This window comes from Rhinopithecus bieti, unplaced genomic scaffold (genome assembly GCF_001698545.2).
Source record: "Rhinopithecus bieti isolate Rb0 unplaced genomic scaffold, ASM169854v2 scaffold_37503, whole genome shotgun sequence".
Taxonomy (NCBI): domain Eukaryota; kingdom Metazoa; phylum Chordata; class Mammalia; order Primates; family Cercopithecidae; genus Rhinopithecus; species Rhinopithecus bieti.
The window spans coordinates 41,461-66,140 of NW_016815616.1; the positions used below are offsets into that span (position 1 = coordinate 41,461).

A 24,680-nucleotide genomic window follows, 5' to 3' on the forward strand; every position below is an offset into this window, starting at 1 on the left:
TTTTAATATGGACATTTATCAGTTCCCCAAATTAATACTTTTATAATTTCTTACACCTATCTTTACTTCAATCTCTGAACATAAATTATGAAGATTTCATTTTAATATGGACATTTATCAGTTCCCCAAATTAATACTTTTATAATTTCTTACACCTATCTTTACTTCAATCTCTGAACATAAATTATGAAGATTTCATTTTAATATGGACATTTATCAGTTCCCCAAATTAATACTTTTATAATTTCTTACACCTATCTTTACTTCAATCTCTGAACATAAATTATGAAGATTTCATTTTAATATGGACATTTATCAGTTCCCCAAATTAATACTTTTATAATTTCTTACACCTATCTTTACTTCAATCTCTGAACATAAATTATGAAGATTTCATTTTAATATGGACATTTATCAGTTCCCCAAATTAATACTTTTATAATTTCTTACACCTATCTTTACTTCAATCTCTGAACATAAATTATGAAGATTTCATTTTAATATGGACATTTATCAGTTCCCCAAATTAATACTTTTATAATTTCTTACACCTATCTTTACTTCAATCTCTGAACATAAATTATGAAGATTTCATTTTAATATGGACATTTATCAGTTCCCCAAATTAATACTTTTATAATTTCTTACACCTATCTTTACTTCAATCTCTGAACATAAATTATGAAGATTTCATTTTAATATGGACATTTATCAGTTCCCCAAATTAATACTTTTATAATTTCCTACACCTGTCTTACTTTAATCTCTTAATCCTGTTATCTTCATAAACTGAGGATGTGTGTCACCTCAGGACCACTATTGTGTTAACTGTACAAATTGATTGTAAAACGTGTGTTTGAACAATATGAAATCAGTGCACCTTGAAAAAGAACAGAGTAACAGTGATTTTCAGGGAACAAGGGAAGACAACCATAAGGTCTGACTGCCTGCAGGATTGGGCAGAACAGAGCCATATTTTTCTTCTTGCAGACAGTCTATAAATGGATGTGCAAGTAGGGAAGATATTGCTAAATTATTTTCCTAGCAAGGAATATTAATAATTAAGACCCTGGAAAAGGAATGCTTTCCTGGGGGGAGATCTATAAACAGTTGCTCTGGGAGAGTCTGTCTTATGTGGTTGAGATAAGGACTGAAATATGCCCTGGTCTCCTGCAGTACCCTCAGGCTTACTAGGATTGGGAAACCCTGTCCTGGTAAATTTGAGGTCAGACCGGTTCTCTGCTCTCAAACCCTGTTTTCTGTTGTTTAAGATGTTTATCAAGGCAATACATGCACCACTGAACATAGACCCTTATCAGTAATTCTGCTTTTGCCCTTTGCCTTGTGATCTTTGTTTTTGCCCTTTGCCTTGTGATCTTTGTTCTCCTTTTTGCCCTTTGAAGCATGTGATCTTGTGATCTACTCCCTGTTCTTGCACCCCTCCCCTTTTGAAACCCTTAATAAAAACTTGCTGCCTTTAAGGCCCAGGTGGGCATCATGGTCCTACCAATATGTGATGTCACCCCCGGAGGCCCTGCTGTAAAGTTCCTCTCTTTGTACTCTTTCTCTTTATTTCTCAGCCAGCTGACACTTATGGAAAATAGAAAGAACCTACATTGAAATATTGGCGGCTGGTTCCCCTGATACAGGGGTTTGTTAGCATTGTAGCATTTAAGTTCTTCATGAACTTCTACTGAATTAACATGTGTTTGGAAATGAGCTGTTAACATGAACAAAAAACAGCAGAAATGATAAAATAATCCAGTGTGATTTTAAAAGGGAAATAACAAGTTTTAGTAATCTAGCACTAAGTAATTTTTGTAGAGTAAATAATCATGGATCACAAGTAATGTGCTTAATTTGCAGCACTGTAAATCATACTTCTGCTAAATTTTTTTTCATGTGTAGAGACTAGGTATAATTAATTAATGTACCCAACTTTTCATTATGAAAAATTATAAACAGAAAAAAATTAGAAAGAATCTGGGTACCTTAAATTTTAGCTGGTATAATCCTTCATGTTTATATGTTAGTTCCTTGCACACCATTTGGACAACCCCCCTCCACCCACATTCCCCAAGTCAAAAAAAAAAACCTCTCCTAGCTGTTTATTTTTAATGTGACTGAAGCGGTAGAAGAGTCTTGATTTCAAAGGACTCCCTTTTCTTCCATTTTTTCCTGATGAGTTTGCAAATCTGATCCCTGATTGGTTTGGGGATAAAGAATGAAAGCGTCCCTCTCACTTTGTAAACAGATGCAGTCAATGGAATAGAATCAAAGGAAAGAAAGCTGTTCCTCAGTACTTTTTATATATTAAAACTATTTACAGTTCCATGTTCTTAATTCCCAGGTCATTATTAAGATTGCTTTTTAATTGTTAAATTGGATGTTATATCATTTTTTAAAACTGCACAAGCAACACAAGACTACGTGTTCTAATTTTTAAAGAAAATCAAACAGTACAGAAGTCTCTGGCAAGAAAGTGATGGCCCTCCCTTCCCTACCCCTCTTCCCAGCACATGTGTGTCTGCAGAGGGCATATATTATTATTTTACATCTTTTACTATACATTCTCATATTCATATCTCTATCTTCTTAATGAAAAAATTTCAAACAATTAGAAAGAATTTGTGTAATGTGAATTTTTCTTGACATAATTCCTCATGTTAATGTATTATCTGGGTATTAGTTTTCCTTATACCCTATTTAAACACCCCCCTCCAAAACTCAATCTCTCTCTTCTCTGTCTTCCTACTAATGTCTATTACCTATATATCATCTATTATCTATTTATCTGTCGACCTATCTATCCAGACATTACCTATCATCTATCATCTATTATTTATCCTTTATCTACTATCACTTATCTATCTACGATTGTCATCTATTATATCTATCTATCTATCATCCATCTACCTATTATCTATCATCTGTGTGTCATCTGTCTTCCTATCCAGCTACAGAGAGAAACTGCCTTTGGTTTTAGTTTTTTATAAATACTATAGTATGCTGTTCAGTGACATTTCACTTTGTAATCAGTCTTGAAAATCTGCCTATGCCATTCCATCTACACAGACTTGACTCCTCACTCTGTAGAGTAAGCCACATTGTTAATCCCCTGCTGCTGCATGTCCCAGCGATTTCCACTTTCACATATCAGCAGCTCCTGCCTTTAGATCACTTCTGAGTCTTAGCACCTTATATGGAAATGCTTCTCTCTTCACAACCACATTTAAAAAAATAATGTGTATTCTTATCTAGCTTTGGAGAGTTTTTTTACATTAACCTTTTGTATCTCCTTTGAATTTTTTGCTTACAATATGACATGAGGATTTATTCTTATTTTTTTCCCTGTGGATATTCAATTTTCTCAACATCATTCTTTCCCCAGTGGTTTGAAATGTTGCTTTTATTTAGGGTGCATTGAATTTTGGACAGTACCTGCCAAGTTTTTCTACATCATCCACTGTCTCTGGCAAGGCAATACCCTTGGTTTCGGGCAAAAGCATCACGAGGCCACCACAAATGGATGCCAGGATACCTGTGGAATAGGGGGAAAGTGTTAACGCCCCCGGAAGACATAGCTGGGCCCTCTCCCATGGGTCTGCTCACTCTGAAGCCACCATGTTGCTCACTGGAGTAGCTCTCAACCACAGCAACCTCTGCATCCCAGATCAACGCCCCAGTTCTCCCTTATCACAGCTTCAAAGCTTCTCTCCCTTCCTCAAACCCTAAGTAGCACCACGGCCCCTGTACACCTGGCAGTCATGTATTCACTCACACATCTCACAGTGATTGACTGAGTGCCTTCTGAGTGTCTTCTTAGGGTCCAACACCCAAGGGCTCCCCTCCTGCATTGCAGAGAAACAGAGTGCTGGAGGGGAGTCCCCTCTGCGCCTGCTCACTGACACTGTCACTAACCTGCTCTTCTCCCTCCGATTCCTCCTATCACCTTACAGTGGAAAACTTGTCCTGCTGTCTACTCCGGGACCAGCCTTCTCCTAGGCCTGTCTCTTTGGGCTCCTCACTGTAGGGATCAACCCTTCCTCCAGTATCTTCAACCTGTTGGGAGAAGCTTTCAAACATATTCAGATCTTTCCTGTTTGACCAGCCTTCTCTCAATCTCGCCTCATCCTTCCATTATCATCCTTTCTTTTCCTGCTCTTTGGAGCCAAACTAAATAGGAACACTTTTACACTGTTGGTGAGACTGTAAACTAGTTCAACCATTGTGGAAAACAGTGTCACGATTCCTCAAGGATCTAGAACTAGAAATACCATTTGACCCAGCCATCCCATTATTTGGTATATACCTAAAGGATTATAAATCATGGTGCTGTAAAGCCACATGCACATGTATGTTTATTGCGGCAGTATTCACAATAGCAAAGACTTGGAGTCAACCAAATTCCCATCAGTGACAGACTGGATAAGAAAATGGTGGCCACATATACACCATGGAATACTAGCAGCCATAGAAAGGATAGTTCGTTGTCCTTTGTACGGACCATGGAGCAGCTGGAAACCCATCATTTCTCAGCAAACTACCGCAAGAACAGAAACCAAACACTGCCAGTTCTCACTCATAGGTGGAATTGGAACAATGGAATCACTCGGACACAGGAAGGGGAACATCACACATCAGGGCCTATTGTGTGGAGGGGGGAGGAGGGAGGGATAGCATTAGGAGATATATCTAATGTAAATGACGAGTTAATGGATGCAGCACACCAACATGGCACATGTATACATATGTAACAAACCTGCACGTTGTGCACATGTACCCTAGAACTTAAAGTATATTAAAAAAAAAAAAAAGTAAGACTAGATAATGTCTAAAAGAATACCTCAAAAATGTAAAACAAATTTAAATAATAATAAATGGTAGAATTAAAAAGAAAAAACCACCCTCCCCTATTTTCTCTACTTCTTTGTATCCTACTGATGTGCTGGTAAATGCCTAACAACCTTCTTTGGGCAATCAAGCCCTGACTGGCAGCATCTGCTAATGTGCATGGTGTAAATGCTCCCACTGTGGGCCCTTCGGGCTGCTGACACAACATCCCTGACTGTGCCACTGGGAAGAGATGCAGAAGCCCCATCAGTGGTGCTTCCACCATAGAGATGCAGCAGACACAATCTAAGGAGCACAAGTAATACTGAAGATGTAGCAGATGAATTAGGAACTGATGAGTGTTGGGCATTTATTGCCTCTGTTTCTCATATATTTCATATTCTTTACTTTTTGATGATATCCGTGCTTGACGACTGACTTACAAAATTCTTGAAAATGTAGCTGATATGGTTTGAATCTGTGTCTCCACCCAAATCTCATCTCGAATTGTAAACCCCACATGTTGAGGGAGGAACCTGGTGGGAGGTGACTGGTCGTGGGGGAGGTTCCTCCATGCTGTTCTTGTGATAGTGAGTGAGTTCCCATGAGATCTGATGGATTTATAAGTGATAATTTTCCTTGCTCTTCTCTCACCTGCCGCGATGTAGGACGTGCCTGCTTCCCCTTCCACCATGATTTTAAGTTTCCTGAGGCCTCCCCGGCCATGTGAAACAGTAAGCCAATTAAACCTCTTTTCTTTATAAATTACCCAGTCTTGGGCAGTTATTTCTAGCAGTGGCAAATGAACTAATATGGTGGCAGTTGGCCCTGGTGAGTGGGAGGTGCCAGCACCAGCACAGCACCATGCTCCAGGTCCTGCCTCTGCCTGCCCTCCCCTGGATTTAGCCTATATCCTCTCTGGCTCTGCTCCAGTCAGGTTCCTTCTGCCTCTCACTGGCCACCAGATCCACGTGTACTACTTTCAGTCCTTAGGGTGGACCTGGTCTCTCATGCCCTCCTGCCTCGGGCTTCTCACCTGGTTTCTACCTCCTTGGCCACCTCCTCTCCTTCTGCCTAGGTCTGTCACTTTGCCACCCCTCAGGTCTCTGTACTAGGCTTCTGCTTTCCTCGTGCTCTGTCCTGATTTTCTGGGGGCCTGGGCCACTCCCTCAGCTTCAACCAGTCTCTACTGCCAGGTGGCTTCCAGCTCTTCATCCTGAGGCCATACTTCCCTCCTGAGCTCAGCAGTGTTGAGCCTGCTGGTTTCTGTTTCCACTTGAACTCTTCCAGGTGCCTCAAACTGTGCACAGCTGACACACAGCCCCATCACCCTGCAGACCCCCAACCTTGCTGCTCCAGTGTCTGTGCCACCTGTGTCTCCCCAGGCACCTGGGCCTCCCAGCTCACCATGCCCTCTCCCTGTGTCCATCAGTGGTCCCATCTTGCCCAGCTGGCTTCTAAGATATTTACTCAATCTGTCCACCCTCTCCATTCCCATTGCCACCCCCTTATTAGAAGCCACTGTGACCTCCTGATGATGATGTCCTTGAATTGTCACCCCCAACATCATCCCTCCAACCCACTTGCATATCTACCATCAGAGGGATGATGCTGGGGGTCCTTCCAACCCATTTGCATATCTGTTTCTACAATGCAAGGCCAGCTCTGTCCACCTCAGGGTGAAACTGTCCAGTAACTTCCCACTGCTGTATGTATAAAGAGCAAAGCCTTGGCATGTCCTTGAGGCCCTTCCAGATCCAGTCCCTGCCCTGCCCTGGCACTGCCTTTCTTAAGGTCCGGCTCACACCTGCAATCCATCCTCTAGCACCAGGTGCTTAAGGATGCGGTGTCCTCTTGCTCTGAACTTTCCACTGCCTGGAGCACAGCCAGCCCCTCTTGGCCTAGACATTGCCTCCTTCCTCCCTGACCTGCTCCCCTACACTCAGGGGCCAAGGGTCCCTGTGACCTATTCTAATAGGAGCTTCTGCTTTCGGGGTCTCACTAGTTATCACATTCTGTTGTCACTGAGTTTTTAGAAATTCAGCTGTCTCCCTAGCAGTCTCAGGCCCTGCCCTGCCTGCCACTGGGCTATGGGCTGCAGTCCTGAAGGTCATGTGTCATGTCTCCTGGACTAGTCTGTCTTTGCTGGACAGTGGCACTTTCTGCTTTTTCATGCTGACCACAGAATTAACACTCAGCTTGATGACCAACTCCCATACAATAATTTGAGGTGATCCTGTATTGAGGTCACTGGTGTCAAGTGGTAGAAGCTGACTCTCTGTCCCTCACACTGTCAAAGGACTTTTGCATGAATCAGAAGGTCTGTCCGCATGGACTCAGTATTTTCATTCAAATTTCAACTGCTGAACAATAAATGAAAAACATTCTCTACCAGAAGTAAGGAAGTGGAGGTAGAGAAAGGGTTGGGGGAGAAAGGGGCCAGCCCATATCCTTTACTGCAGAGGAGGGCATAGGGGATGTGTGTGAAACCCAGGCAGGACAGTTGGATCAGCCCTGGAGAAGTGGGACACTGAATTCCCCAGGGTCCTTCCTAGACTGTGATTCTGTCCCTTCACAAGTCCTACGGAAGCTGGAGGTAGGAGGAGCGGTGCACTCAAGGGATCTAGAGGAGGTGATGGAATGTGTGCCCGAGATTCCATGTCCCCTGCTCCCTCTGGGTGGATTTTTAGCATCAAAGCCAATGAAGATATATCAATAGACAGAGAACACCAGAAATACAATTAGTCATTAAGCTTATTTTTGTTATTTTTTATTATTTACTTATTTTAGAGATAAATTCTCACTCTGTTGCCCAGGCTGGAGTGCAATGGCATGACCATAGCTCACTGCAGCCTTGATCCTACTGCCTCAGCATCCTGAATAGCTGGGACTACAGGCACCCATGGATCACTACACCTAGCTAATTTTTACATTTGTGTTGAGGCAGTCTTGCTATGTTGCCCATGCTGGTCTTGAACTCCTAAGCCCAAGCAATCCTCCCACTTTGGTCTTACAGGCATGAGCCACTGCACCTGACCCTCATTTTTAAACATATTGAATATTTAATTTAGTCCCCTGAAAATTATTGGCTATGTTCTCTAATATCATAAGAGTTTCATAGCATTTAACTCAGAACCCAAAGAATGCTAATTGAACATTATTTATCAGCACCCTTTAACTAAAACCATTCATTATAACTGAATTGGCTCCTCAAAACTGAAATAGTTATTATAATAAGATGAAATTAATACCATAACTATCAATGAAATAGTTATTATAGTAAGATAAATGACTATTGTTATCATTATCGAACCTAATAATTATTATAGTTTTCTTTTAATACAAGGAATGTAGATGAAAGCTCTTAAGAATAGCAAATGAGTTCTTACCAAAGATGATCAGAGGTAGTTCTAGCCACACGGCTGCTAGCCGAAAGAGGAGAAACGGGGCTATGATTCCCCCAAAATCACACAGACCTGAACAGAGCGAAACTCCGAAATTTCTGTTGAACGAAAAGTAATTTTAAATGAAAACTATTTCAACAAATGACTTCAAGATAACATATTCAGACATATTAAAAAACCAAAGGAAGTGTGACGATACTTTGCATTTTCTAACTTTGAAAACTGCTACTCTCGTGAACTCTAAGCAAAACATTTCCATTCTGCACATTTCTCAGTGAGGCTAGTGAGGAAATCTCCAGCGTGGGTGGAGGGTGTTATCCATCGGCACTGCCCTGCCTGCAGTTATCACTGCCCTGCCTGCTCTGGGTCACTTTGTGCCACTTTGGTTTCCTCATATGAGGGCAAAGAGTGCCCATGGAATGTTTCCCCAGCAGAGGAAGTCAATTTGCACTAATCCGTGCACACTGTTTCCTTTCGTCCTTCATAACCAGCTGCTCACCACTGCACCAATGCATGTAATGCAGTCAAAGAGAGGCCATAGTCTTGTGGCAGGTGACACTGATGGATGAAGATTTAAGCCACAGTCTAAGCAAGGGCACCTAGAAGTCTTCTGGTTCCAAGTCAAGTGCCTTTCCTTGAAACCATAACAGTGTGTGAAGATATTAATATGAGAAATACTTCTATCACAAAATGCAGCAGGCAGCAATGCAGAAAGCAGTGATAACTCAAAGCATATCTTCTTTACTGGCTGGATTCAGCCCAGGCTAATATATCACTGAGCTAAGGAAACTATTTCATAGTTTTTAACTAAATCAACTTAAAACACTGGTCTACAGAGTTACTTAGGAGAAACCACAATGTTTGTAGAATTACCGTAATGTTGTTGGGTACAATTCTGAATTTACCAAATAAACAATTTCAAAGGCCATGGTTATCCCTAGTCTTCCCAATGTAGCCACTGTGGTCCTCAACAATGGTATTCCTGCAAACACAGAAAGTTTGGAAGTGAGGAGTTAGGGGTCTGATTGCATTAACATTTTACAGAACAACCAAAGGTATTTGCTTTGTGGCCTCCAGTCTGAAGTCTTTGCCAATTTTAAGCACAAATGATAGAATCTTCTACTCATGTAACCAAATTGCAACAACAATGAAACTAGATGATAGCTAATATTTTAGAGCACTAGATCCCTTTTGGAGCAGGTTGGATTATGGGAAATACAATTCAAGAGCCGTTTGTGGAGCATGAGCAGCCACTACATTGGAACACTGTTCCGGGCAATGACCTCCTAGAGGGCTGGATGGAGCACACTGGCCTTTTGTCCAGGAGGTAGTTTCCAGTCATGCCTTTGAGCCACCACGTTCCCACTGCTGGTGCCCAGCTGTCCTTTCTGTGCTTACCTTGTGGTGATGACACAAGGAACAGCCGTTCCCAGCACACCAGGGGAGCCCCTCACGTGAGCTGACCTTGGTTTCTAGAGTAGAGCAAGCTTTGAGGACCAGGATCTTTGGAAGGGGACATCTATTCTGTGTGTTACCACTAAGGCAAATGTCACTCATTGTCTTCCTCATCCCCCATTGTACTACTTCCCTCAAGAAACCATCCAGAAGGAGCCACATTCATCAATGCTAATTGGTTCATCAATGCTAATTGGTTCATCCATTTTAAAATGAACTGTTTTAGGACTGCTTTGGTTGTATGAAGAAATTTTCCTTTCCTCCCTAGAAACTAGTGGGAAATGCCAAACATTCTCTATTGAATATTTTCTTTCTTTTATGTTTTAAGGGCAGAGAAGTTAACCATTTTACTCTAAAAGTCACTGCTCCAGCTTTCCTAGAAGTTGTGCAACTGATGTCTTCCCATCCTAGGAGATATGGTACTAAGGACATATGCCCTGCATGAACAAGACCATATCCACTCTCCAAAGCAAAACGAAGCATGTCCAGTGTTCATGCACCTTTCATTTTCCCTTTATGCCCACACGTATGTTCATTTAGCACTAAATCATCCTCCTGTTTTCCAGGGGAATTATTGAACCTTTCTGAATATATAATTTTTAGTAGAAAGAGAGGCATGAATGAGGAGGATGAAAGAAGAGAATCAAGCTCAGTAGACTTCTGTGTGTTCTCTCTAGAGAATAGCCAGGTCAAAAAAAACAAAAAACAACAACAAAAAAAAGCTAAAATTCATTAAATAAAACAATTGTCCAGGAGGGCAAGCATAAGGAAAAGATGATTCAAGAATCCAAACCATTTCTGGGAGTCTGGAGTTTGCATATTTTGACTGCGAACTGGCCGAGGACACCCTGGTGCACTTCATGTTTTTCCCACATGAGAACCCTTGTAGCTGTCACGTTAACTGTTACATCAGGCAGTGAGGAGGCCAGGGTTGTGCTGATGTGGTAGGTCACTGTCTGCTCTGGAGCAGAAGGTTTGTCAACATGTGTTGTTTAGGCTTTGCTTCTTTATGAAGGCCAAGAAAAGGGGGGTGGAGACTAGGAAATGCATTCCACTCCATCTTTCAATGAGCATGTGGTACTGGGAGGGGAAAGTGGGAACAAACCCTCAGATTCCCTGGGTGCCAGCCCAATGGGACCATCTCCTGCTACTCCCAGACTGCCGCCTGCTACCTAGGAAACAGCTTCACTATTCAGGCTGGGTTCTTCCATTGTAGGTTTCTTTTCATTGAATCAAGATTGCTCTAAAATTGAGTCCCACTGACAAATTCAAGGGCAATTTGGGTTTATAACTGAGGCAAGGTCTGTTTCATGGAAAAATCCAAACAAAAACCAAGAGACCAAATTAAAACACACACACACACACACACACACACACACACACACACACACACTCCTACCATGATAAACATATGTGGTTAACTCAGATAAATAGCCACTCCATTCAGTAAAACATTCAGAAAACACCAAATTGCCCCACTTGTGGAGGTGTGGTCTGTCCTGCACGTTGACCTTAATCTGAAAGACTCCCAACTCTTTTCCAAGCAGTAGAGTCCAGTACCAAACTACACTGGAACAGAGATTTTGTTGAAATATGTAACCAAAGAGAAGTTGCTAAGGCACTGCATGGTTCATTAATTAAAAAATGAAAAGAAAACTATTAGGAAGTATGAATAAATATATATGCACACAAAAATTCTTGATTCCAGTAATAAGCTAAATTCATTTTGAGGTGGCCATAGACATCTTTTGGCAGCAATGACAAAAACCACAGGGCAATTTAAAATGAGTACTGAAACTAAAATTGTCTTCCACAGAGTTATATGAGAACAAAGGAAATGTTTTCTTCTGAAAGTGGATTTGGTCAAGCTACTAGAGATTATTGGGATTCAATTACTGAAGAAAGGGTGAAGGACTTAAACAAAACTTTATATGTACTCCAAATGGATAATCTACTCTGAGTTCTGAAATAAAGTTTAGTGAGAAATTCTAGTAGAAATGTCTAAATTAAGATACATGAACTCACTTTTCACTTAAAGAAAAATAAAAGTGGAAGACAAGTTTCCCAGTTCAAGACGACGACTTACCCGAACTGCTAGGTTTGTGGCCATCCTAAATAAACTCAAATTAAAGATGGCAGACAGATATGGATAAAGAAAGGTCTCTTTTTTCCAGACATTAATGAGCATTCAGAAATTTGGGCTAGAAGCAGTGAGTCTGAAATGAGAATACAGCCAGAAATACTATTTCTTCTTCTAGATTTCCATTCTTTAGACCATGAAAAGTTGGGTCGAATGGAGGGAAAGCTGATTAAAGTGTTTGCTGTGAGACAATTTTAGAGCTGGTTTCTCCAAAAGCTCATCTGTATTCTCCCCAGGGGCTGGCGACCGACTGCTGACGTCAGGAATGACTGAGCAGAAAAGCCTTTCTCGTGCTAAGTACCCAGTCGCTGGAATCAAGTCCAATGGGTCTTTAGATTGGAAGGACTCAAGGGAGGATCCTCTGTTAATATTTGGAACTCAGTTTAGGGATTTGAAATTTATTCTTGCCAGTCAGTCATGACTGACATAGGACTATAAAAGCAGCCAAGTCTGCAGAAGGCAAAAATAAAATGTGTCTAGAATAAGAGCAATTCGTTTTCAGTCTTGCTGAGAACAATTCTAAAGCTTCAATCAGGAAATTATATCTATAAAATAAAACTGGTTAGACAAGGGAGAACAGTCTATTCTTGGTGCTATATTTTCTAGTATATGAAAGTATTCTCTACAAAATAGTTTTATGACTATCTGACTAGTTACTTCTGTCTTGATTTGGACACACAGCCTTGAATGCTTTCTGGGGTCATTCTGAATTCAACAGACATGAAAGTCATACCAATCAATCTAGGACCACAGAAATCTTCTAGAGTAAAGTGTATATAGATCATGAAATGAGACACACTTAAGTCATGCATCTTTCTCTCTGCATTTCTAATTTCATATACAATGAATATTTCATTCATTCCTAGTCCACATACGATGAGAACAGAAGACTTCATCACAGGGAGCTACAGTTTTATGTTACATCCAAAGTACCAAAGTAAAATAGAAGAGCAATGTCTCCAATGTTTGTGATTTTTCATTCTTCTTAAATTATACTATTTTGAGGGCAGGAATTGTGTCTATTTTGTTGACCTCTCCATCCCCCTCCTAGTTCAGTGGCTGACAATGAGTCAATAGTGAATAGACATGTATTGAGAGGTAGCTATTGTACAGATCCTCCAACCCTTAGAATATGTTAACTCCTTGTAGTGGATTGAATAGTGTCTCCCAAAATTCATGTCTACCTGGAACCTCAAGGCTATCACATTTGGAAATAAGGTCTTTGCAGATGTCATTAGTCAAGGTGACACAAGCAGAGAAGAGAATGTCCTGTGAATACGGAGGCAGAGAGAGGAGTGATGCCAAGGAGCTTCAAGGATTGCCAGAGAGAGGCATGAAGAGACCCTCCCTCAGAACCTCTGGACATAAGCACCCCTGGATGCCTTGATTCTAGACTCCCAGTCTCCACACCCAAGAGCATAAATGTCTGTTGTTTCAGGCTGCTGAGTTTGTGGTACTTACTACAGCAGCCCTGGGAAGCGAATGCGCTCAGGGAAAACAAGAGAGATGTAAATAGGTAGTTGCTGTTTATCATCAAACATTCCAACATGGCAGGGGACTTGCACATTGTGTGTATGTGTGTGTGTGTGTGTGTGTTCCGAATATTGGCATTCCCATAATTTTATTCAAATAGGGTCTACCTGGTGTTTTAATAATTCATAAACCTTCATTTAATTAATAAACTCATCTGTAAATATCTGACTATTCTGACTCCCACTATATTATCCATTTCTTGGCTGGTCCTCAGAGGATTCTCAAAGAAAGACAGCCTTTCTTGTGCAGACACAAAAGACACCTGGAGAATCCAGCTTTCTCTGTAATCCCCACTTTGCCCCTCCTGGAAGAGGGAAATGATGAACTTGCTCTACTTCACACATTCTCTGGCATGTGAAGCCCTCCTCTTCCCAGTCCCTGGTGTGCTCTAGGGTAAGGATTTTCTGGGTGCTGCTCACCACGCATCAGGAGTCACGGCACCCTCTGCTTCCTTCTGGCCTGCATCCCATCTACCAGGACAGAGCCCTGCGAAATTTAACTCTGCAACATCTCTGAAATGAAATGACCCTCTCTCATCTAGGTCTGACTGCCCCAATTGTAATTCTTGCTCTCAGCATCTTCCCTTGCTCATAGCCATCTCTAAACTGCTGCAGTTATGCCAAGCTCACTCCTCCTCTGCAAGCTCACAGGACCACGTGCGGGGCCATCATGCTGGTGACAGATCATCTCTCAGGCTCGTTGCCTGGATTCCAGTCACAGCAATGAACCCTCAGTTCCTGAATGCACAAAGGTGTTTCATACTTCTGGAAACTCTTCTCTAGTTTGGAAGCATCCGTCCTCTCCCCCTGATATCTGGCCCATTTGAGTCTTCACACATGTTTAGTTCCCACTGCTGGGAAACTTTTCTTGAATCCCCTTCTGGATTGATCACTCCTCCCCAATCTATTTTTTATATTTCTAAATCTTGTAAATAATTTAATTAGTTTCTAAATCTTGCAAATAATTCATGACAATAAGAATCGTGACAGTATTAAAGTATCTGTATCCCTTAATAGATTGTGAACCATTCGAAGTCAATAACTGCTTTCTTCTTCTAGTGTAACCTCAGCGTTTAGCATGGTGCCAGCAGCATGGCAGAGGCCCGGGATGTAAGTTAAACAACATCAGAGATATCGCAAAAGTAAGTCACATAAAGATGATTAACAGAAACCACATCACTATCAGCTAGATCGGGCACAATATCTGTTTCATTCATAAATGATCCTAACAATTGAGAAAAGAGAATCATCTACAGAACCAATCTCTTATCTTCAAAGTTTTTACACTGATTAAGCAAAAAATGGAGGGACATCATGAAAGCTTGCCTGATGCCAAGACTGTGATTCGATTGCACATTTCCTAAGAACAAGTGGCTCCCTATACTTGATTGCGGATTTAGGTGTTTTCAAGTCCTTTGGCTGCCAAGCAGATGTGGGGTAAGATTACCTTCTGGTAAGAATGCAGTGACAAGGCATGCCACCCCTGCCACTATATTGCTTGCCGCAAAGGGGAGGCGTCGTCCAAGGCGCTCAATGGTTAGTAAGATCAAGAGAGCTCCTGGCAGTTCCACCACTCCCGAGATGAAAAAGTCTATATAGAGGTTGCCTCCTATAATTCCCAGGCGCATGACAAGTCCTTGATACACCACTGCGCTTGTGAACCTGTAGCAACATTGAAAGACACCAGAGAACAAGTAAGATATAACTTCAAGCTGATTTGAAGGAAGTGATGTGTTGTGAATTTAACGCAAGTTTTTAAATCCATCACTAGTCAAACTTACCAAGCAAACATAAGAATAAGTGTGCATTTCCTCATTTGGGGAGTTCTCACCAGATCTAAAAAGGATGGATTACTAACTTCCTCATCTGTAACAGTGATCTATATAAGAAAAGCAGATTTCAGTAGCAATAGACAGCAAAAACAATAACAACAACAACAACAACAAACAAACAAAACACCTGCATAGCAGAGACTTGTCATTAACCAGAATCAAATGATCTTACTGAAGTGACTAGGGGCTTTCATAATATGTTAAAACCTGAGAATTAAAACACTTCTGCTCTGGCACTTAGAACACATCAAATTCACAAAGATAGGATTGCTGCACTGAGAATCTGTTCTTAGGATAATTTCAGCACTTTATGTTACACTGGTCTGTGTGTTCTAAAGTAAAATACACATGCACATTTATTAAATTGGGGGAAATGAGAGTCAGGGTGGGTGAAGCAAGTGGGATCCAACCAATTTAGGGTTTCTTAATAAACTAAATCCTCAAATCTGACTTTCACAAACAAAATAGAGCAATGTTAAGTTTGAGAGCAAGCACTAAATGTATTATTTTGCTTTTGTCCGTTTATTGTAATCTAGTATCTTTTTGATCCAGAAAAATTCAGCTCATCTCTATCTGGCCATTCAAGAAGTTAGTCTTTTCAATTCAATTCAGCAAATACTGCTATTGGCCAACCACATACAAGACACTGAAAAAATCGAAGCTGGAGAGGACACCCCCTGATCCCCACACCCTGCCTCCAGTCTAACATGCGGAAGCATCAGAGCACGATCCCCTGCAGTGACCACAGCTCCAGTTTCCTGCGCTTATCAGTCTCTTACCTCTGCATGGAGGGCTCTTTGACCTCCTCAGTGCTGATTTTACCTCCCCTGGGAGGCCTTTCCTAGCCTCAGATAGAACTGATGGCTCCCAAATTCTGCCTCTACTCCCTGGACCTCTATCCTAGAACCTGCACAACAGCATTCCCCTGTGGGTCTGGAGCTCTTGGAAGGCAGGGAGTGCATTGTCACACCAAGCAAAGTGCCTGGTGTTCAACAACTGTTTGTGTAATGACTGAGTGCTGAAGCAAGAAGTCAAGTGCCCTGGTTATATCTGCTCCTTGGTGTTGTCCTCGGTTTCTCTGCTCCTGTTAAACAGAAATGTGGCTACTAACAACAAGGTCCCTGTGGTCTATTTGTACAATACCAGATTTGGCCCAGATTGAATGAAAATCTAGGCAAATTTTCTCCAAAGCTTTGAGCCAAAGTCTCTCTACCAGTAATCACACGAATTTGACTTAGAGCATATGCACACCGATAGTACCTTGTCCATCACAGATTCTAAACAGTAAATTCAATAGATCAACTAAAGCTTGATATCTTATGCCTATCTTTGCTCCAAGAAAAGACACACACAAAAGTAGACTGCAAAATGAATGCCTTTGGTCGCTTTCTTTTCCAAAGTCTTCACAATCCTGTATTTCTTTTATATCAAGACACATTGATTTTCTATGTTTTAACATCTCTTAATTGGAAAGTGTCCTACAACTGAGCTGATAAGAAAGCAATGTGTCCCAGTTTAAACAACATGGTTTCCCTTACTTAGTGGTACATAAAATGACTATGTGTCTTAAAATCAATAGTGTCTAGAGTCAACAAAACAATAGTTGTCATGACAATCGCCGTGGAAGACTGCTGATTGATTCCACCGTCCATTCTTCCCTTCCCACTTTTGAGAACATATAGAATTTTAGTTGGGCGTATGGCAGCCTAGTGAGAGTCATTTTTTCTATCCTCTTTTTCAACTGTGAGTGGCACTGTGATAAGACCTCAGCAATGAGGTGGTTGTGGGGGTCATGTTCTAGGTCTCAGCATTTAAAAAGGTAATAACTTGCTGGAAGAAGATGCCAGTGAGCTTCAACCATACAACCTGTGCAGGCGATGGTGGAGATGCAAGACAAATGGAACTCAGGCCCTGGAGGGCCTCATGGAGTAGAGCTGCCTCACTAGAGCTGGGCTGCTCACCTCTGGGTGGGTGTTCTAGAGATAAAAACACTTTTCCCTTTTTCATCACTGTATTTTCGGGGACTTTGTTTCATTAGCAAGTTGACCTGGATCTTAACTAATATAATGTCTATTAAGATGACCCCGAGCTAACCTTCTAAATTTGAAGACCCCAATGAGGGATTTTTCTGTGTCTACCTTAACCTTTGCTGCTCAACAAACAAGACAGGAATATCAAAAGTGAAAGATAAGAACTCGATATATTATAAAAATATATTATTGTATAGTTTGTTGCCAAAATGTTTTCTACAATTCATTTATTTGTGTTAATACATTAAAATGGCTAGTGTTTATGGAGTGTGTGATACTAGATTCTGGAGTAAGCACTTTACATGGATTATTTTAAGTCTCATCAAAGTTCTATAAAGTTAGTACTTTTGTTAATCTTACTCTATAAATAAGGAAAACAAGGCTTAGGGCTTTAAGGAGTGAATAGTAGCCAGGAATTGAAACCAGGCAACTGATTGGTGAGCCTGTGCTCCTGATCCCCACATGGCACTGCTGAATATATTTCATTCTAGAAACATTCTTGATAGTTGATGGTCACATCTAAATATTTTTAAGGAAAGACACTGTGCACTTGACCTAAAACTAAATCTTTAATTAAAACATTGTTTTACGAAAAAAAAAAATTGACTAATTTAGATTTCAAAGATTTTTAAATTCAGGATTAAAACCACCCATCCTGCCAGGACAATGTTCCTGCACGAAAGTATCACCACCAACTCATTCCCATGAGTTTTTCCTTTTACTGAGGGCTTTTCCACAACTCAGACTTGGGGCTGCAGGGCAGTGTTAGTCTCAGACTCTTCTCTCTCCAGGGATTCCCTGACAGGATCCCGTGTCTACATATCAACACCACTGTCCATTCAGTGCACACAGGTGGCAATACTTTTTTCTTTGCTTTTCAAAAGAAATATTCACAGCAATTTATTATTGGCTCCCTTTTATTTCCTCTTCAGTCTTCTACTGAGAGCTATGACTTCTATCCACCAGCTACGAGTCTGAACAAATTCACTCTCACTCACATTTCCAGTCCCAACATCCCAGAGTTGAAGGGAAATCCTACATCACAAATTTCAAGATCTCTGGTCAGTTCAGGTAGATAGTTTGACTTTTTAAAAAAAATTAAAAAAAATTTTTTTGAGATAGGGTTTCTCTCTATCACCCAGGCTGGAATGTAGTGGTGTAATCACGTATCACTACAGCCTCAACCTCCCTGACTCAAGCAATCCTCCCATCTCAGCCTCCTGAGTAGCTGGGACCACAGGTGCATGCCACAGAACCTGGCTTCTTCTTCTCTTCTTCTTCTTTCTTCTTCTTTCTTTCTTCTTTCTTCTTTCTTTCTTTCTCTTTCTTTCTTCTTCTTCTTCTTCTTCTTCTTCTTCTTCTTCTTCTTCTTCTTCTTCTTCTTCTTCTCTTCTCTCTTCTTCTCCTTCTCCTTCTTCCTCTTCCTCTTCCTCTTCTTCTTCTTCCTCTTCCTCTTCTTCTTCTTTTCTTCTTCTTCTTCCTCTTCCTCCTTCTTTCTTCTTTCTTCTTTCTTCTTTCTTCTTCTTCGTCTTCTTCTTCGTCTTCTCCTTCTTCTCCTTCTTTTTCTTCCTTCGTAGTAGTATTAGTAGTAGTAGTAGTAGTAGTAGTAGTAGTAGTAGTAGTAGTAGTAGAAGTAGAGACAGGGTCTTGCTGTGTTGCCCAGGTTGACCTTGAACTCCTGGGCTTGAACAATCCTCCTGACTCAGCCTCCCAAAATGTTGGGATTACAGGCATTAGCCATCATGCCCAGCCTAATTTAACATGTAAAGACATTTGTAGATTTTTCAGTTGTTCATGATTTTCATTGTTTTAAGTGATAAAATAAAGAAGCATCTCTTGCTTTCATGTTGGCTCTGTAGATAATTGCCTTTCTCTGGCAAATCTCCAGTCACTCAATGACCACAGAATTATGACATGTTAGATTTTGGCAAGAAAATAAAGATCTTATGTATTAACCTAGAGGTTGGCAAACCTTTTCTGCAAATGGCCATCTATTAAATGTTTTTGGTTTTGTGAGCTCTAAGACCTCTGTTGGAACTACTTAACTTTACCATTGTAGTGTGAAAACAATCATAGACAATACATAAATGGGTTCCAACCAAACTTTATTTACAAAAACAGGTTGTCTGCATGTCTGGCCTGCAAGCTGTAGTTTACTGACCCCTGAATGAGAGGCTTAGTGCTGGAGCAATTTGTACAGATACTACTATCATTCCCATTACAGAGAGAAAGAAGTTGAGGTGGAGGAAAGCTACGTACTTTACTCAAGGAGGACACACAGACAGTAAGAAGACGAACCAGGAGGTTGATAGCAAAGTCTGTATGTTTAACCATTATGCTGTAATGTGTCTGCAGTATGTACAATATAATATTTACTGTTTAAAAGTATGCCATATCATTTCATTAATTACTTTCTTCTTTTCAGCTACAAATATTCTCTGAAAATTAAAAATTAAGCCTACGTTGGAAAGCCAAGTCGGGCAGATCATGAGGTCAGGAGTTTGAGACCAGCCTGGCCAACGTGATGAAACCCCGTCTCTACTAAAAATACAAAATATATCTGGGCTTGGTGGTGGGCGTCTGTAATCCCAGCTACTCAGGAGGCTGAGGCAGGAGAATCGTTCGAACCTGAGAGGCAGAGTTGCAGCGAGTGGAGATCTCGCCATTGCATTCCAGCTTGGGTGTCAGGGGAAGACTCCGTCTCAAAAAAAAAAAAAAAAAAAAAAAAAAAAAATTAAGCCTACATTATTTTCGTAGCAAAAAAAGCTCACTTTTAAAGTCACGGACTTAAATTACACACAGTGTACCCAATCGTTGACTTCCTTCTCTTTCCTAACAGAACTCCCACTACTCTCTCCCACACTATCAATTCATGTGTTTATGGGTGCTGACTCTGCTTCCAGTTGCAGGGGGAGGCCTGATTAGTTTGGGGAAATCCTATCCTCCATGTCAGTGACAGGGCACATGACCCAGTTTGAACCAATCAGAAATGGGCATACAACCCAATTCGGGCCAATGAGAAATGGACTTCTGGGAAAGTCCTTCATTGCTCTTAAGTCAGAAGTTCCTGAAGAAATCTTTTGTTTCTTCCTTCAAGGAATAAATGAGGAAATTGTGGGCTCAAATGCATCTTAGCAGTCATCTTACATGGATGAGACAACAAGTCTTAAGATGAAGCTATCCTGTCAGCAGAGTGGAGAGAGGGGAAGAAAACCATGGTTTAATAAGATTGTTGAGACCCTGGTCTGGCCAACCCTGAATGCTGCTGTTACTACAATTCCAGACACATGAGCCAGTGAATATCTTTATCGTCCGAACCTATTTAAGTTGGTTTTCTGGTTACTTGTTGCCAAAAGCAGAATTATGTGAAGAATCCAATCGAGAACAATGCTTTTGCTTTAGCAACTGAATATTTTAGGCAACTTTTTTTTTTAGCAAATAGTTAAAATAATTGCTTCTGTACTCCAGTCCACTCCATAAAAATACCTGGTATAAGTCTTAATTTCAAACTTTTAGGAGTTAAAACAGAGTGGTAATATGATCTCTGCTTTTCCAGACCACAAGTTTACTGACTCATATATATAACCTCTACCAAAAAAAAAACCAAACTAGGTGTTGATAACAAATTAAGGGAGTCAGGACCATGAAACCAATCTTCCCTGTCCAGTGAATGAAAGGATTAAGAGTACTTCCAAGCAAGTACATATTTTGCTACATTTAAGGACAAATCCAGTTGGTCTTTGATTTACTAACATCTCCACAGTGACGCAGATATTCTGAAAGATGACCCACTTTCTAGGCATCCAAAGGCCTTGAGAGACTTAAAACCATATCTTGGATGGAATTCATCCAGGAAAATCTTGGCAACTCCTGTGCCGTGGCGGCCACCACTATTATTCTTTTACAATAACTTCTAGCTCTATGTCTAGGCTGAGTTTCTGTTGCCAAAGGGTTACTAAATATCGCCCGGTCTGAGTCAGACACACAAAAAAACCAAAATGCTATGCCAGGTTTAAAATTTTAAAAAAACAATTGATTTATTACCTCACATACCATTTATATGCACTGTATGATATTTACATATAATTTATGTGCAATAAACTCCAGCAATTCTAAGTGCACGCTTGGAAGACTTTTGACAGATATATAGTCTTACACCACCACCACAACCGTGGTACGGACCCTTTCCATGATCCCCAAAATTTTCCTTGTGTCTCAGTGAAGTCAGTCCCCTCCACCCACTCTGGGCTCTGGAAACCCAGATCTGCTTTCTATCATGACAGTTTTGCTTTTTCTAGAATTTCATAGAAACAGAATCAACAGTGTCTCACTTGGCGTCCCATTTTGTCATACCTTTTGTGCCACCTAAATGGGGGATGCTGGTTTTGATTTGAAGCAAAGGGAGAAAAGGGTGATGTTCTGGGTAACACTAGCTGTTCGGAGGCTTGTTGCCTAGTATCGACACACTACTCATAGGAAAAGGTATCGCTCAAGGTTAAACTGCAGAGGTTACTTTCCTTGTATTTATTTAATGAGCTGAATTGCTACTTGCCCTATTCATCGCTCTGATTATCTTTTAATTCTGCCAAGACTGTGTTTTCCATCAACAACGATGTACTCCATATTAAAAGAACACTTTATTCATCTTTCTTTGATTAATTCAGCTCTCTTTGCAATTCTTGCTGGGGAAACATTTCTTCAGTTGACATCTTAATTTAAATTGCCAAAGAAGAGAAAGACATTATAAATAATCATCTGTTATAAATACGGTGTTCAGAACTCCCCACATGGAGGACTGGTCTTAGAATAAAAAAAAAAAGACAGTCAGGGTCAGGCCAGACATGTGGTATTCTATTCAGAGCATTTTTTTACTAGCATGTTATTTAAACTATTTGAGCCTTAGTTTTCTCATCAGTAGCAGGAGAATAATAATATTCAATTTTATTATTTCAATATTATTATTAAATATTATTCATTTATCAAATCACACCTTATTAGTGTTTTGAAAATTCACTTAAATAACCCATCTATCTATATAGATACACAGATATGTATGCATATACACAGATACATGTGTGTATATATACATATATGCAACTATATACACACACACATACACACACACACACACACCTGGCACACAATATGTCATATTCAGTAACAGAGGCTGTCAACATTAACATTGTGTTTTATAACATTTGAGAGTTACTTTATTTCCAGGTGATAATTCACCCAGCACTTTTTCCTTTAGTAATTAGTAGCTAATGCTTTAACACATAAAGGGAGATGCTTTTAAAGATCCTCAGATAAAGAGAATGGTTGCTCTGCCTTTTTTTTAAGAAATGGATTTCTTTTTATGTTGAATTTTCTTAAGTATACCAGATGTATTTAATGTTGATTTGGAACTGTGGATCTACTAGGCTTAAGGCAGGGTGATTTTTCATGAATGTGCACACCGGCAAACACCACGTACGGAGCCTTGCAACTCCAAGTATGACCCACAAGTCGGTAGCGTCGGTCTCTCCTGGGAGCCTGCTGAACAAGCCTTGCCCCAGATCTAGAGAGAAAATCTGCATTTTAACCACATCCCCAGGAGACTAGCATGAGAAGCACTAAGAGTCAAGGGACAGCAATCCCACCTCATCGGCTCACTCACACTGTTTATTTCCACCTGGGGCTCTGGGTGCAGAAATGTGAGTCCTCCCAGGTTTAGGAGGGAGAAATACATTTACCAGCAGGGTCTACTGTGGGCAGCGTAAAGGGGACGGTGTTTGTAGCTGCTTGTCTAGCCTTGTGATTTTTGTCTGGTTGTTCTCAATAGGAGACTTCTTCATCAGTTGTCGGATTTCACAAGGAAAAATGACACCAATAAGAAAGAAAACTTAGCTGCTCTTGAGTTTAATACTGTGATTTATTCGGTGAATGTGTCATCACTAGTTCCCTAAAGGTTCTGCTGTCTAGAAACTTTCCATCTCTAAGAAGTCTGTGTGAATAAAATGTTATTTGAGGTCTTTGGGCTTACCGATTCGGGGAACCAGAAACCACTTTCTAAAGTTAAAGTATCCATTGGTCTTAAAGACAAGCATCAGGAACCAGAGGGCCTGGTGGGGCTGGGAGGAAGCCTGGCAGTGACAGCTGAGGTGCTCATGTCCTTCCATCTCACTGCCCAGTGGATAATAAGCTCATTAGTCAGACTAGGACCAGCCCAGAATGGCCAGGAGTAAGCATGTCACGTTACAGAGCTGCAGCCAGCTTCTAGGTGGAAATAGCACTATCTGGTACCCATAAAAGAGAATTTGCCAAATTACCTGTAGTACTTTGGCAAGTTTTGAAAACCTCCTTATCCTTTAAAACAAGAGTAGATAAAATATTTACCATGCAAGAGCATATATGATGGAGAAATATTCCGTATTACAATTATCATGAATGTTTGATGTTTATTAAAGTAGTTAAAAATAAATCCCAGGCCTCTGGACCAGTGCTGTCCAGTAAGAATATAATGTGAGCCACACACGTACATTTACATTTTCTAGTGGCCACATTAAAAAACATAAAGAGGAACAGGGGAAATTAATTTGTAATACATTTCATGAATCCAATGTATCCAAAACGTGATCATTTCAAGGTGTAACCAATATGAAATTATTCATGAGGCGTTTTATACTCTTCACTTCCTATTAAATCTTTGAAATCCATTGTACAGTTTGCCTGACAGCACATCTCAGTTCAGACTTGCCACATCTGAAGTGTTCGACTGCACATATGTCTAGGAGCTACCGTGCTGCACCGAGCAAATCTGGTCACCTGCAGCCCAGGTGGCTCTTTCATTGAGACGCTCCACGGAGAAGATATTTTATTCCATTAGCTCGAGTTGGCCTGAAAGAGCGCCCCAGTGCCCCACCTCCTAGAAGACTGGGCATGCTGCCCAGAACAGCAAATGGGCCTCTATCTATGCAGTCCCAGGAGGGACCCAGAGGGCAGACTCAGTATTGGCAAAGGTTAACGGATTGCAGCTGTGGGTCACATGTTGGAACATTTCTTCATTTCTTCAAAGCAATGCTGGGAGAGTTTTATTTTTTGTTTGTGTGGGTGGGTGGGGGGAGGGGAGTCTATTGATGTAAGAGGAGAAAGGAAAAAAGAAGAGAATGTACTCTCAGTTCTAAAACTCTAACTCTAAAGGCTCAGAAATTAAGGGAATATGCGTTAAAACTTGTGTGGACTGAATCCAACATGTCATCAAAAGCTCCAGCAGCACCTATGCCAGCAGTTATCACGGAAACAGAAAGGTTCTAAATATCACATTTTTGAAATGCCCAGTGCCTGAAACTATGGTAGCATGTATGGATACACAAAATTTTAAGTTCCATGAAGAGGCAAATTGAGTGTCTATAAGGCACTGGTCAGCCAAAGTTGTTTTGAAGAGAGAGAAAAAGAGAGTTTGAGTGAAGAAAATC

The 24,680-nt window shown here is 40.7% G+C and overlaps 1 protein-coding gene across 1 annotated transcript in view; it reads right to left on the minus strand.

Moving 5' to 3' along the window:
* The window catches only part of SLC22A3 (solute carrier family 22 member 3), a 112,789-nt gene that overhangs the window by 4,423 nt on the left and 83,686 nt on the right, over window positions 1-24,680 (minus strand). The window contains exons 6-10 of the mRNA XM_017853519.1: window positions 15,146-15,243; window positions 14,812-15,026; window positions 9,111-9,219; window positions 8,223-8,335; window positions 3,442-3,541 (exon numbers count right to left, since the gene is read on the minus strand). Coding sequence (XP_017709008.1) covers window positions 3,442-3,541; window positions 8,223-8,335; window positions 9,111-9,219; window positions 14,812-15,026; window positions 15,146-15,243 — 635 coding nt within the window. The remainder of the gene's footprint in view (window positions 1-3,441; window positions 3,542-8,222; window positions 8,336-9,110; window positions 9,220-14,811; window positions 15,027-15,145; window positions 15,244-24,680) is intronic.